At 43.0% G+C, this 15,099-nt stretch overlaps 1 protein-coding gene across 25 annotated transcripts in view; it reads left to right on the forward strand.

Annotated features, from left to right (window-relative positions):
* The window catches only part of MARK3 (microtubule affinity regulating kinase 3), a 110,588-nt gene that overhangs the window by 48,525 nt on the left and 46,964 nt on the right, over nt 1-15,099 (forward strand). For 22 of the 25 annotated variants that reach the window (XR_014811382.1, XR_014811381.1, XR_014811384.1 and 19 more), the window contains one exon: nt 13,526-13,574. The exons of the other annotated variants lie outside the window; for them this stretch is intronic. Coding sequence is in view for 16 of the 22 variants with exons in the window: in XM_021081588.2 (XP_020937247.2) it covers nt 13,526-13,574 (49 nt within the window). In the remaining 6 variants the exon portion in view is untranslated. The remainder of the gene's footprint in view (nt 1-13,525; nt 13,575-15,099) is intronic. 25 annotated transcript variants of the gene reach the window in all.

Here is a 15,099-nt window from a genome sequence, read left to right on the forward strand (position 1 = left end):
GAAATTCTTTAAATAAACCAGGACTCGGCCTGCCTATCCTGCCTGGACTTGCATTTCCTGTGGAAACCAGGGGAACTCTTTCCCATGCTTTCAAACCCTTGCTCCTTGTGCTTTCTTGACCCATCCTGGTGCTCTCATGCGGCCCTGCATGGCACTGTGTGCCCCCTTCTCTTGGGAACCGTGGGTCTTTTTAGTGGCAGTCTTCTGATATCTTGGCTCACCATACCTGCGTAATAATAAAATGTACATTTTTAAACGCAAGGTGTAAGGAGATAGTATTGCAAGGAATATGTGCATTTCCTAGCTCAGGAACTTCCATGTACCACGGGTGCAGCCCTGAAAAGAAAAAGTAATAATAATCTTCTTGTTGGCAAAAACTTGTCACCGTACTGTGACACTATCAGTTTAAACAGTAAATTGGACCCATTTAATTAGAAACAAGAAATGTGTAACATGTAATAAAATAAATGGTTTTTCAAAATGTGTTTATGATAGCTAGTTAGCCAGCTTTTTTTTTTGTCTTTTTTGGTCTTTCTAGGGCCACACCTGTGGCGTATGGAGGTTCCCAGGCTAGGGGTCTAATCAGAGCTATAGCCGCCAGCCTACGCCACAGCCACAGCCCATGCTAGATCTGAGCTGCGTCTGCAACCTACACCACAGCTCACAGCAGTGCTGGATCCTTAATCCACTCAGCAAGGCCAGTGATTGAACCCGCAACCTCATGGTTCCTAGTCGGATTTGTTAACCACTGAGTCACATCGGGAACTCCTAGTTAGCCAACTTTAAACAAAAATAGGGATGGCAGCACACTCTTTCCTGTGTCCTTTGTCTTTTTGTTTGTTTGTTTGTTCACACTCGTGGCAAATGGACGTTCCCAAGCCAGGGACTGAATCTAAGCCACAGCTATGACCTCCACCACAGGTACCAACCATGCCAGACCCTTAACCTGCTATGCCATGTGCAGGAACTCCAGTCCTATGTCATTGTATAGTGGACTATTCTCATTATTAGACAGATTTCTTTTTCTTTTATGGTTTCACTACCATCTGTCTTCTAGAAACTTCTGCAACACTGTTCTCTATTCTGTCATATTGGAGGTATGAAAGCTAAATCTACCAATCCTGCAGCTGTCTGGGGTCTTCTTGGTCCCTTCTCCAGAATAAATACTCAATCTCTTGGGCCAGATGCAGGACTCATCTTCAACACAGGCCTAGTTTATTCCATGTCTGTAATTGATTTTTCTCTTAACTGAATTTATTTGATTTTTATTTTCTTTTTTTAATGGCCATGCCTACAGCATGTAGAAGTCCCTAGGGCCAGGGATTGAATCTGAGCCGCAGCTACAACAATGCTGGATCCTTTAACCCAGTGCCTCTGGCAGGAGATCAAACCCATGCCTCCACAGCAACTCAGGCCACTGCAGTTGGATTCCTAACCCACTGCTCGACCTCAGGAACTCCTGAATTTGATTCTTGCTAAAGACTGTTTAATTGGTTTCCTGCTGTAATTCCAGTGGGGGGGGTATTTTTGAAAAAAGAATCTTTTGTGCTTCTTTTGTGCAATCACTTCTACTTTGGTTCTGTATAAATTGGATAAAGAAGTCGTCTTCATTCAGTTAAAATATCCAACAAGGCCCCTCAAGGGGGAATCCCATCCTTTGGTTGATCCTCCTGACCCAGTAAAGCATTTTTTCAGTAAGATTCAAGCATCATTCTCCCCCCCCAGACACCTTTTTTTTTTTTTTTTTTTTAAGTATGGTTGATTTACACTGTGCCATTTTCTGCAGTACAACAGAGTGACCCAGTCATACGTGTGTGTTCTTATAGTCCATCATGGTCTATCCAAGACATTGGATATACTTCCCTGTGCTACACAGTAGGACCCCATTGCTTATCCATTCTAAATGTAATAGTTTGCACCAAACTCCTAGTCCTTCCTCCCTCCCCCTTGGCAACCACAAATCTGTTCTGTATGTCTGTGAGTCTGTTTTGTAGATAGGTTCATTTGTGCTATATTTTAGATTCCACATAAGTGATACCATATGGTATTTGTCTTCCTCTTTCTGACTGACCTCACTTGGTATGAGAATCTCTAGTTGCATCCACGTTGCTGCAAATAGCATTGTTTTGTTCTTTTTTATGGCTGAGTAGTATTCCAACATATATACCACATCTTAACCCATTCCTGTCGATGGACATTTAGGTTGCCTCTTTTTCTTAGCTGCTGTGAACATAGACTGCATGTCTCTTTTTGAATTAAAATATTGTGTCAGTTTCTGGTGTAGTATCTTTTTGAATTATAGTTTTGTCTGGATATATCCCAGGAGTGGGATTGCTGGGTCATATGGTAGTTCTTTTTCTTTTTTTTTTGGTCTTTTTGCTATTTCTTGGGCCGCTCCTGCAGCGTATGGAGGTTCCCAGGCTAGGGGTCGAATCGGAGCTGTAGCCACCAGCCTACGCCAGAGCCACAGCAACGCAGGATCTGAGCCGCGTCTGCAACCTACACCACAGCTCATGGCAACGCCGGATCGTTAACCCACTGAGCAAGGGCAGGGACCGAACCCGCAACCTCATGGTTCCTAGTCGGATTCCTTAACCACTGCGCCACGACGGGAACTCCATATGGTAGTTCTATATTTAGTTTCCTGAGGAGCCTCCATACTGTTTTCCATAGTCATTGTACCAAGTTACAGTCCCACCAACAGTGTAGGAGGGTTACCCATTCTCCACATCCTCACCAAAATTTGTTCTTTGTGTTCTTTTAGGTGATAGCCATTCTGATAGGTGTGAGGTGATACCTCATTGAGGTTTTGATTTGCATTTCTCTGATGATGAGCAATGTTGAGCATCTTTTCATGTGCCTGATGGTCACTGCATTTCCTTTTGCGAAAGTGTCTATTCAGTTCTTATGCTTTTTTGTTTTGTTTTGTCTTTTTTTTTCTTTTTTGCCTTTTCTAGGGCTGCTCCCGCGGCATATGGAGATTCCCAGGCTAGGGGTCCAGTCGGAGCTGTAACCGCCAGCCTACGCCAGAGCCACAACAACGCAAAATCCGAGCCTCGTCTGCGACCTACACCACAGCTCACAGTAACGCTGGATCCTTAACCCACTGAGCAAGGCCAGGGATTGAACCTGCAGCCTCATGGTTCCTAGTTGGATTCATTAACCACTGAGCCACGATGGGAACTCGTCTTATGCTCATTTTTATATCAGGTTGTTTGATGTTGGGTTGTACAAGCTGTTTATTAGATGCTAATTTTCCGTATCAGTCATATTATTTACAAATGTTTTCTCCCATTCATTAGGTTGTCTTTTCATTTTCTGGATGGTTTCTTTGCTGTGCAAAAACTTTAAAGTTTAATTAGGTCCTATTTGTTTATTTTTGCTTTTATTTCCTTTAGGAGATGGATCCAAAAAATATTGCTGTGGTTAATGTCAATGAGTGTTATACCTATATTTTTCTCCAGGAGTTTTATAGTATCCAGTCTTACATTTAGGTCTTTAATCCATTTTTATTTTATTTTTGTATTTGGTGTTAGAGAACGTTCTAATGTCATTCTTCTACGTGTAGCAGTCCAGTTTCCTCAGCCCCACTTATTGAAGAGACTGTCTTTTTTCTGTTGTGTACTTTTTTTTTTTTTTTTTTTTGGCTGTGCCTACAGCATGTAGAAATTTGCAGGCCAGGGATCAAACCCAAGCCACAGCAATGACCAAAGCTGCTGCAGTGATGCTGGATCCTCAACCCACTGCACCGCAAGGGAAACTCCTCTAATGTACGTTCTTGCCCCCTTTGTTGAACATTAATTGGCCATAGGTGTGTGGGTTTATTTCTTTGCTATCTTTTTTTTTTGGTCTTTTTAGCTGTAACCGCCAGCCTATGCCAGAGCCACAACACCCGAGGCACATGGAGGTTCCTAGGCTAGGGGTTGAACCAGAGCTGAAGCCACCAGCCTACGCTACTGCCACAGCAACGCCAGGTCTGAGCCATGTCTGCAGCCTACATCACAGCTCACAGCAACACCAGATCCTTAACCCACTGAGTGAGGCCAGGGATTGAACCCTCGTCTTTCTTCATGGATGCTAGTCAGATTCGTTTCTGTTGAGCCACAAGGGGAACTCCTGGGCACTCTTATCTTGTTCCATTTTTCTGTGAGTCTATTTTGCTGGGTTTTTTGTTTTGTTTGGGGGTTTTGTTGTTGTTGTTGTTGTTGTTGTTTTTTGCCTTTTCTAGGGCCGCCCCCACTATTTTGCTGTTTTTATGACTACAGCTGTATAGGGGATGTGATTCCTCCAGCTGTTCTTCTTCCTCAAGATTGTTTTGGCTATTTGGGGTTTTTTGTGTTTCCCTATAAATTTTAAAATTATTTGTTCTAATTCTTTGAAAAATGCCATTGGGGAGTTCGCGTCATGGCTTAAGTGGAAACGAATCTGACTTGCATCCATGAGGACCCGGGTTCGATCCCTGGCCTTGCTTTGTGGGTTAAGTGGATCCAGCATTGCTGTGAGCTGTGGTATAGGTCACAGACATGGCTCAGATCCCATGTGGCTGTGGCTGTGGCATAGGCCAGCAGCTACAAGTCCTATTTGACCCTGGCCTGGGAACCTCCATAAAAACGACAGAAGAAAAGAAAAATGCCATTGGTATTTCATATAGGGATTTCATTGAATCTGTAGATTGCCTTGGGCAGTCTGGACATTTTTGGCAACATTGATTCTTCAGAGCACTCCATCCAAAAGCAGCAGAATACACATTCTTTTCAAGTGCACATGGAACAGTCATCAGGATAGGTCACATGGAAGGCCACAAAACAATCCTTGGCAAATTTAAGAAAATTCAAATCCTGGAGTTCCCATCATGGCTCAGTGGTTAACAAATCTGACTAGGAACCATGGGGTTTCGGGTTCGATCCCTGGCCTCGCTCAGTGGGTTAAGGATCTGGTATCGCCGTGAGCTGTGGTGTACGTCGCAGACGCGACTCGGATCCCGCATTGCTGTGGCTCTGGCGTAGGCTGGTGGCTATGGCTCCAATTGGACCCCTAGCCTGGGAACCTCCATATGCCGCAGGAATGGCCCAAGAAAATGGCAAAAAGACAAAAAAAAAAATTTCAAATCCTATCATGTGTCTTTTCTGACCACAGCAGTATGAGACTAGGAATCAGCTACAAGAAAAAACTGCAAAAAACACAAACACATGGAGGCTAAATAATATGCTACTAAACAACTCTTGGATCACTGAAGGCATCGAAGAGAAAATCAAAAAATACTTGAATCCTGACTATTATTTACAGTCCAGCATCTGCATTCAGATTTGAGTAATGGATCTGGTAAACTAATACAAATAGGATACAGCAAATGAAATCTAAGACAAACATTTTTCTTTCTTTTTTTTGGTGGTGGGGGGGCTCATTTGTAAGTTCCTGGTTCAGGGATTGAACCTGGGCTGCTGCGGTGACAATGCCAGATCATTAGCCCACTGCATCACAAGGGAACTCCATCAAACCCTTCTTTACTATACATATTTAAAATATTGAGAATAAAAGTATATGTATAAGGAGTTCCTATTGTAGTTCAGTGGTAACGAACCCAACCAGTATACATGAGAATGCAGGTGCAAACCCTGGCCTCACTCAGTGGCTTAAGAATCCAGCATTACCATGAGCAGTAGTGTAGGTCACAGATGCAACTCAGATCTGATGTTGCTGTGGCTGTGGTGTAGGTGGGCAGCTGCAGCTCCAATTCGACCTCAAGCCTGGGAATTTCCATATGCCGCAGGTGCAGCACTAAAAAGACAAGGGAAAAAAAGTATATTGTTAGATTTCAAAAATGGTAAGAGAAGTGGGAGAAAATAGAGCTTTAGTGTTGCTATACTGCTTTTAAGGTAGAATTTTTAATTTATTGCCAGACTTTTGTTTTGGCAGAAAAGTAGATTATGAATTGAGAATATTAGAATTTTCCGTTTTTCTTTTTTGCCTGCCCCACGGCATATGGATGTCCCAGGCCAGGGATCAGATCCAGGCCACAGTTGCGACCTATGGTGCAACTGCAGCAATGCTGGATCTCCCGTTTTGGGCTAGGGATTGAACCTGCGCCGTGCGTCTGTAGAGACACTGCCAATCCCGTTGTGCCACAGCAGGAACTCCAGAGTTTAGTTCTAATTATACCAACGGTTCCTTATGCTATTTTAGAAAAGTCACTGAAAAGCCAAGGTTTTGTTTTTTGTTTTTTGGTCTTTGTCTTTTTTTAGGGCCGCACCTGCAGCGTATGGAGGTTCCCTGGCTAGGGGTCTAATCGGAGCTCTTGCTGCTGGCCTGCACCACAGCCACAGCAATGCCAGATCCAAGCCGTGTCTGCGACCTACACCACAGCTCATGGCAACCCTGGATCCTTAACCCATTGAGCGAGGCCAGGGATGGAACCCACAGCCTCATGGTTCCTAGTCAGATGGATCCTTAACCTATTGAGTGAGGCCAGGAATTGAACCCACAACCTCATGGTTCCTAGCTGCGCCACAAAGGAAACTCCAAGAACGAGTTACATGAATTAAAGCCTAGCATGGATCCATTTTACAGAAAAATGGACAGAAACTAGACCTTTGGGAGAGAATCATAATAACGGCAACAACAAGAATCCCACCACATGTCACTTATTGTGTGCCAGGCATGTTCCAAGATCTCTACACATCAGGTTTCTTTATCCCTGGAGGTCATGTTGCCTAGACTCAGACAGTGAGTGAGTGCTGGGGCTAGGTGGGGCCAGGTAGAATGCTCCAGGGTTCAAATTCTAAATGACTCTACGTTATCTGCTTCATTCGTTGCCTTTTTCCATGGCAACCCTGTAACATAACTGTTCTTATTTATGTTTTACAGATGAGCTGATTGAAGCTTTCTAGGATTTTGTAGTTTGTTCAGTCATCCAGCAAGATAGCAGCTGAACTAACATTAGAACTTAAAGCCCTAACTTCAGATAGCCTTTTAATACTAAACTAATATTTTCTCGTATTTCCCTGATTCCAGGAATCTTGACCACCACCAGAACATTAGGTTTTGAGGGGTAGGATAATTTGTCTTTGAAATATTTGATCATAAAAGTGTACATTGTTCCACTTTTACCTAAATTTTTTTTTATTTTTTTTTTTATTTTTTGTCTTTTTGCCATTTCTTGGGCCGCTCCCACGGCATATGGAGGTTCCCAGGCTAGGGGAACCTAAAATTTTTAAAAACTGCTTAATTTTATTAATCAGCTAAATCTAAGCAGTTATTTAAATTTCAATTTTTATTAAATGCCTTATGTACAGAAAGAATGCAACTTGTTTGTTGTATAAATATATATAGGAAATTTGATTCAAAAAGTGCATCAGGAGTTCCCGTCGTGGCACAGTGGTTAACGACGAATCCGACTAGGAACCATGAGGTTGCAGGTTCGGTCCCTGCCCTTGCTCAGTGGGTTAACAATCTGGCGTTGCCATGAGCTGTGGTGTAGGTCGCAGATGCGGCTCAGATCCCACGTTGCCATGGCTGTGGCGTAGGCCAGTGGCTGCCCCTAGCCTGGAAACCTCCATGTGTCAAGGGTGCAGCCCTAAAAAGACCAAAAAAAAAAAAAAAAAAAAAGAAGTTGTTCATCAGTAGTCTTTACATCAGTCACAATGTCGTTTTCTGCACCCTGACCTCCCTTGTTCCTACCAAGGTGACCACTGTTTTCTCAGTTGTCCCTCATCGGTATAGTGTAAAGGTTTTAAACACTACATAAATGGAATCGTATCAATAGAATCCTTCTCCTACTTGCCTTCTTTTGCCCAAATTATATTCCATGTTGATATATTTAGATGTAATTCATTTTCACTACTGTGCTTATTTTCATGATTATGTAGTACCCCATTATATGACTCTTCCATGATTTATTTATCCGTTATCTGATTCGCAGACATTTGGATTGCTTATAGCTGTTGGTACCACAGACACTGCTGTGCATTGTCCTGTGTGTGTCCTGGTGTGGTCGTGTGAGAGTTTCTGAAGGATATATATCCAGTAGCAGACTTACTCTTCACAGGGCAGGTACATCCTCGTGTGTTAGGGAAGCCACTTGTTTCCCAGGCAGTTGTGCTAATTTATATTCCTACCAGGAGAGTATAAGGCTCAGTTCATGTCACCTCCTCATCAGAATTTGATTTTGCCTGATTTTTTTAATTCTTGCCTATTTGGTGGATACAAAAATATTTCATTGTGGTTTTCTTTTTATACTTCTGTGATTACTGATGATTATCACATCTTTTCATATTTTTATTGGCTTTTATTTCTTCTTTGAAGTGCCTCTTCAGATCTTTTTTTCAGTTTCAGTGGATTTTTTTTCTTAATCATTTGTAGATCATATATTCTGGATACTGATATATGTGGCAGATAACTTCTTCTGTTTGATGGTATATCTTTTCATTCTCTTGCTGTTCTTTTTTGATGAATAGCAGAGATTCTTAATTTTAACACATCCTAATTTATCAGGTTTTTTTATTAATATGGTTTGTACCTTTTCTGTCTTCTTTAAGAAATTCTTCAGTGCCTGGGCCATGAAGATATTTTTTCTATTGTCTTAAAGTTTTATAATCCTTAATCTGCCTGGATTAAGCAACAAGATTAAGTTGTGTGGAGTTCCCATCCTGGCACAGTGGAAACAAATCTGACTAGGAACCATGAGGTTTCGGGTTCAACCCCTGCCCTCACTCTGTGGGTTAAGGATCCAGCATTGCTGTGAGCTGTGGTGTAGGTGGCAGACTCAGCTCAGATCTGGTGTTGCTGTGGCTCCAATTAGACCCCTAGTCTGGGAACCTCCATATGCCATGGGTGCGACTCTAAAAAAGGACGAAGAGACCAAAAAAAAAAAAAAAAAAAAAAAAAGATTAAGTTGTGTGCATTGTCAAGTAGGAATCCAGTTTCATGTTTTTTCTTATGTGTTGCAACTTAAAGCCTGGCTTCTCCTTTCCCCACTGACTTGCAGTACGGAGTTTTCATGTACGCACGCTTTGTTCTTCAGAGGTGGTTATTCTGTTCCTTTCACAATTGCCGTTTTATATAAAGGCAGTTATTTTAAATTCATTTTCATATTTTAAATTGTTTAATTTTTTAAAAATTTTTATTAAAGTGTAGTTGGTTTACTGTGCTGTGTTACTGAATTTTTATTTTTTAATAGTAGAATGACAGAACCCCAAAATACATGACAGGTAGAATCTGAGCTAAATTAAGAGAAACGCAAGAGTAACAATGGAGACTTGCCCCTCTCAGGCCAGGCATGATATATTTTGAAGAGAAAAAACGTTGTACATCTTAATAAAAGCACTCCACTAACCCATATTACAAATCTGTGCATTTTTTCAAGTATCTCATTCTTAGGATACATCATAGCTATGTGCCAGGAAATTATTGTGATAACTCTTCAAATCTATGGTGACTATAAAAGAAATGATTTCTTCAGGGTTGGGCAGCACATAACTTGCACAGCTGTGAGCGGTGGTCCTGTTAATATGATTAATAAGCCTGACTAAGAGGTCTTTCCAGGCTGCATTTTCTGATTGAGCAGTAAAAATAGGAACCAATAAAAATAGAAACGAAAAGCACAAACATGCGGAACTTAAAACACACAGGGGAGTTCTCTTGTAGTCCTGTAGCTTAAGGATCCAGCGTTGTTGCTGCAATGCCATCGCTTCCTGGCCTGGAAACTTCCACATGCTGCAGAAGTGGCCCTCCCTCTAAAGAGAGAGACAAGGGGGAAGTAGGGCCCAAAGGACTGTAACAGAAGATCGTCCACATCGCTGTAAGCTGGAAGGAAGCGGATCAAGGCCTTTAAATTCTGAGAGAACTGTATATTCCCATGTAGCAGACTGAAACTGCACCCCCGTCTTATAGATACCACCCACAAAAATGACCTGCAAATGGATTAAGGCTGTAAGTGGAAGACCTGAAACCATAAAGCACCTGGAAGAAAACAGGGAAGAAGCTCCTTGACTTTGTTCTTAGCAAGGATTTTTTTTTTTTTTTTTTTTTTTTGGTTGTGACACGAAAAGTCCAAGCAACAAAACCATAAATCAAGTGGGATTGCAGGAGTTCTCTGGTAACCTAGCATTTAGGCATTCCACGTTGTCACTGCTGTGGCTCAGGTTTGATTCCTGGCCTAGGAACTTCCACCCCACACGTATGGTGGGAAGAAAAAAAAAGTGAGACTACAAATAACTTTGGCACAGCAAAAGAAATAGTCAACAGAATGAAAAGGCAGCCTACAAAACGGAAGAAAGTATTTGCAAACGTTTATTTGATTAATATCAGAATTCCCGTCATGGCTCCTTGGTTAACAAACCCCACTAGGAACCATGAGGTTTCGGGTCCAATCTCTGGCCTTGCTCGGTGGCTTAAGGATCAGGAATTGCCCTGAGCTGTGGTGTAGGTCACAGACGTGGCTCGGATCCCACATCGCTGTGGCTTGTGGTGTAGGCCAGCAGCTATAGCTCCTATTAGACCCATGGCCTGCGAACCTCCATATGCCTCAGGTGCGGCCCTGAAAAAGACAAAATAATAATAATAATAATATCCAAAATATATAAGGAACTCCTACAACCCAATAGCAAAACCAGAAAAAATTAAAAGGAGTTCCCAACATGGCTCAGGGGTGACAAACCCGACTAGTATCCATGAGTACACGGGTTCGATTCCCTGGCTTCAGTGGGTTAAGGATCCAGCATGGCTGTGAGCTGTGGTCTGGGTACTGGACGCAGCTCGGATCCTGTGTGGCTGTGGCTCCAATTTGACCCCTAGCCTGGAAACTTCCGTATGCTGTGGGTGCGGCCCTAAGAAGACAAAAAAAAAAAAAAAAAAAATCCAATTGAAAAATGGACAAAGGATCTGAATAGACATTTTTCCAAAGAAGACATTCAAATAGCCAAGTACAGGAGTTCCAGTCATGGCTTAGCAGTTAACAAACCCTACTAGTATCCATGAGGATGAGGGTTCGATCCCTGGCCTCGCTCAGTGGCTTAAGGATCCGGCATTGCTTTGGCTGTGGTGTAGGCTGGCAGCTACAGCTCCGATTTGACCCCTATCCTGGGAACCTCCATATGCCGAGGGTGCGGGCCTAAAAAGCAAAAAAAGCAAAACCAAAAAGGAATACAACGGTAAGGAGACTGGCTCAAGCCCCACTTCTTGATAGTTAGTACTTTCTTGGAAGCATTTATCAAATGAACGAGTTCCTGTTGTGTGCCAGGCTTGGAGTCAAGGATAACAGTAGGAAAGGGAGACAGAGTGCTCCCTGTGGATGAGGAGGTGACACGAAACTGGTAAACAAAAATGTATCATTGCAATTTGAAAGACATTCTCGGAAAAAGGTGAATAGATTGCTGTCATGTAAAACATTGAGGTCAGGTTGTTGGAGAATCTGCCTGAGACTTGAAGGGCGAAAGGAGAAAAGACTGAGGAAGGAAGGAGCTTATATGTTGTCATATCTGAGAGGAATCGGGAGCCACAGCTGAGGTTGGAAGGGTGGGCAGAGGCTGCCACTGGCCATGGTCAGAGTGTCATTCTAAGTGCCTGCACCGTGGTGGTATAATAACCAATCTGGTGCTCCTCTAATGTAGCAGTTGTGGAATAACTGGGAGATGCAGATTACAGCTACAAGTCCAGCTATCATGGACTGGAGATTAGGGTTTCTCTGTTAGCTCGACAGAGGGAAATTAAGAAAGAACTCAAGAAAAAAAAGGGAGTTCCCGTCGTGGCACGGTGGAAACAAATCCATCTAGGAACAATAAGGTTGCAGGTTCAACCCCTGACCTCGCTCAGTGGGTTAAGGATCTGGTGTTGCCGTGAGCTGTAGTGTAGGTCGAAGACACGGCTCAGATCCTGTGTGGCTGTGGCTGTGGCGTAGGCTGGCAGCTATAGCTCCTATTAGACCCCTAGTGTGGGAATCTCCATATGCCGCAGGTGCAGCCCTAAAAAGACAAAAAAAAACCCTCAAGAGTTCCCTTCATGGCTCAGCAGAATTGAACCCAGCTAGCATCCATGAGGATGTGGGTTCGACCCCGGGCCTCAATAAGTGGATTAAGGATCTGGTGTTGCCATGAGCTGTGGTGTAGGTCGAAGATGCAGCTCGGACCCCAAGTTGCTGTGGCTGTGGCGGAGGCCAGCAGCTACAGCCCCAGTTCTACCCCTAGCCTGGGAACCTCCTTATGCTGCAGGCGCGGCCCTAAAAAAAAGCCTGAATAGTTGTCAGGGCGACTGTCTTCTCAGAACGGAAAGTGTTGTAAAGCCACAACAGCAGTAGGAAGCATTTATGTTGCAGCTAAAAGCTCTCCTGCCTTTAGGGATGATCCAGGATTCTAGACAGGAAGGCTGTTCATCTTGTTTGCATGTTTTGTAGAAGCTCTGAGCTGTTTGTAGGTCGGATACCATGCCCGCATGCCTTTCAGCTGTTAGCTCCTGATTCAGTTCTAGGTTAGACATGGTGGACAAGGACGAGAGCAGTGAGAGTCACCCATCACCTCTTCCCAGAACCAGCTGCTGCTCATCGGCCAAAGCTCCCAGCCTTGCCTCCTGTGGGCTGTCACGTGTCCTGGGAGACTAGTTCTGGCCAATTCCCCACAGAAAGATAGCAGGACCTCGGAAGATGTTTCTCCTCTCTTTTTCTGCTTTCCACTTGCTTGCCTGAAGGATGGCCTCTAAAATTTCTCTTAGAAAATAAGAGAGGAGTTCCCATCGTGGCGCAGTGGTTAACGATCTGACTAGGAACCATGAGGTTGTGGGTTCCATCCCTGGCCTTGCTCAGTGGGTTAAAGATCCAGCGTTGCCGTGAGCTGTGGTGTAGGTCGCAGACGAGGCTCGGATCCCCTGCTGGTATGGCTGTGGCTCTGGTGTAGGCCAGTGGCTACAGCTCCAATTAGACCCCTAGCCTGGGAACCTCCATATGCCGCGGAGCGGCCCTAGGAAAGGCAAAAAGACAAAAAAAAAAAAAAGAACTCTCATATTAGCCCAGGCCGTAATACTGTGACCCTCCTCTGAATTCACATCACATGTTTGTACAGCAGCAGTCTAACATTCCCCTTATTCTGTGTGACCGCTAGACAGCTTGAAGTGATTTTATTCAAAAGCTTCTCATAGAATTAGTTGGAATTATCAATCTAATGCACTCATGATACGGTTCACTGGGACCATACAAGTTGTAGTTTGTAGAATTAGAATCCCTCGGTAGATACTGAAAGTCTAACCACAAACTCCTACTTAAATCTGATCTTACGTGTCCAAGGAAGCAGAATATAATTCAGATTGTGACCGCGCCCTCCTCTGGGATCTCTGCTTGTTCCTAAGATGAAATGGAAGCGTTTAGTATTAGGTCACAAAACTACTTCATAATTGCCCCAGACGTCCACGTCTTTAGTAGATGTGGACTACTAAGTATTATCAGTGATCAGTTATCCAAGAGAAAGGGTAGGTTTATATTGCCGCTGTGGAATATACTGTTTAATAACCTGTGTTGGGGGGATTGTGTGTGTTTGTTTTTTAGCTCTTCAGAGAAGTAAGAATAATGAAGATTTTAAATCATCCAAACATAGGTACTTTCTGCTTTCTTAAATTCTTCTGTGTCTAAATGTAAAGAATGTCGTGAAGCTGGCCGCGCGTGCCAGGAGCGACCGGAGAGCCCTCCGGTCTCCCAGCCCAGGCGCACCTGTATGTAAATTGTTGGTCATTTGTGTAAACTTACTGAAATGTTAAAGACAGGTTAAAAGCTTAGGTAGTAAACGTTAGAATTTAAAGCTTTAATTCAATAGAAACATCTGTAATCAGATTATAATTTTCTAAGTTTAATATATTAGAGAATATTATAATTGTGCTTAATTCTTACATAGAGAAGAGGGAATTATAGTAAGTCAGAGTCAAGATGTTCAAAGATATAAAACCTTTTGCCCTTGCTATGTATGTTCTTGAGAAAATGCTGGTACATTGAGTCATATTTCAAAAGATGCAGAGGTTTCCCACTGTGGCACAGCAGGATAGGCAGTGTCTCTGCAGCAGAATGCAGGTTCCATCCCTGGCCCAGCACAGCAAGTTAAAGGAACCAGTATTGCCGAGGCTGTTGTGTAGGTCGCAACTGCAGCTTGGATTTGATCTCTGCCCCGAGAACCCCATATGCTGCAGGGTGGCCAAAAGAGATATAGGATACTTGCCATCTAATTGAATTTTGATATAAATTGTTTCATACAACACAGATGCGCTTTATGTGTCCTCTGTGCGCACAGCTCTGTGTTGCAAACAAGGTGGGTTTAAAGATGAGGAAGGGTCGGAGTTCCCGTTGTGGCTCAGTGGTAACGAATCTGACTAGTATCCCTGAGGATGTGGGTTTGGTTTGATCCCTGGCCTTGCTCAGTGGGTTAAGATTGCAGACCCAGCTCAGATCCTGTGTTGGTGTGGGTGTGGTGTGGGCCAGCAGCCGTAGCTCCGATTTGACCCCTAGCCTGGGAACCTCCATATGCCATGGGTGTGGCCCTAAAAAACAAACTAACAAACAAAACGAAACAAAAGATGAGGAAGGGTTCTGACCTCATCACAATTGTCAGAACAAGATGAAAACTGACCTTCATGTACAGACATCTCAGTGAAAATTTGTGATTCTACACATGATACAGAGCTTTCAAAATAATGTATACAGCGATATATAGATATATATCGCTTTTTTATACAGCGATAGCTCTTATGACCTAAAAATATTTCTAGAGTAAAAACATTCTTAAGACAACCAGCTGTATCAGTTTACTATTAAAATCGGTCCTAGGAGTTGGGAGTGTGATACCCATGATGTCAAGGACATCTTAGCAAGACTTACTGAGGCACAAGAACAGAATAAAATGGAGCAACAGGAAGGAAAAACTTATGCTCTGTTCCATTTAATCTGAGCTGCCACTGTTTAAAAGACATCATTGTGTTACATACTACTACTCAGAGAACGCTAACAAGCCACTATCCCCTTATCAGTGATGTTAGTTAAAATGTGAAAAATTTTCTTAGAACCAATGAAATATGAAAAATAATTAGAGTGTAATTGTAGAAGGAAAACCTTCATATTTTATTTCAGTCCTTTGG

The sequence above is a fragment of the Sus scrofa genome, chromosome 7 (genome assembly GCF_054392235.1).
Source record: "Sus scrofa isolate SSC_HxYL_T2T_F1_AM1 chromosome 7, Sscrofa_HxYL_maternal_Yorkshire_Landrace_v2.0, whole genome shotgun sequence".
In the NCBI taxonomy this organism is placed as follows: Eukaryota; Metazoa; Chordata; class Mammalia; order Artiodactyla; family Suidae; genus Sus; species Sus scrofa.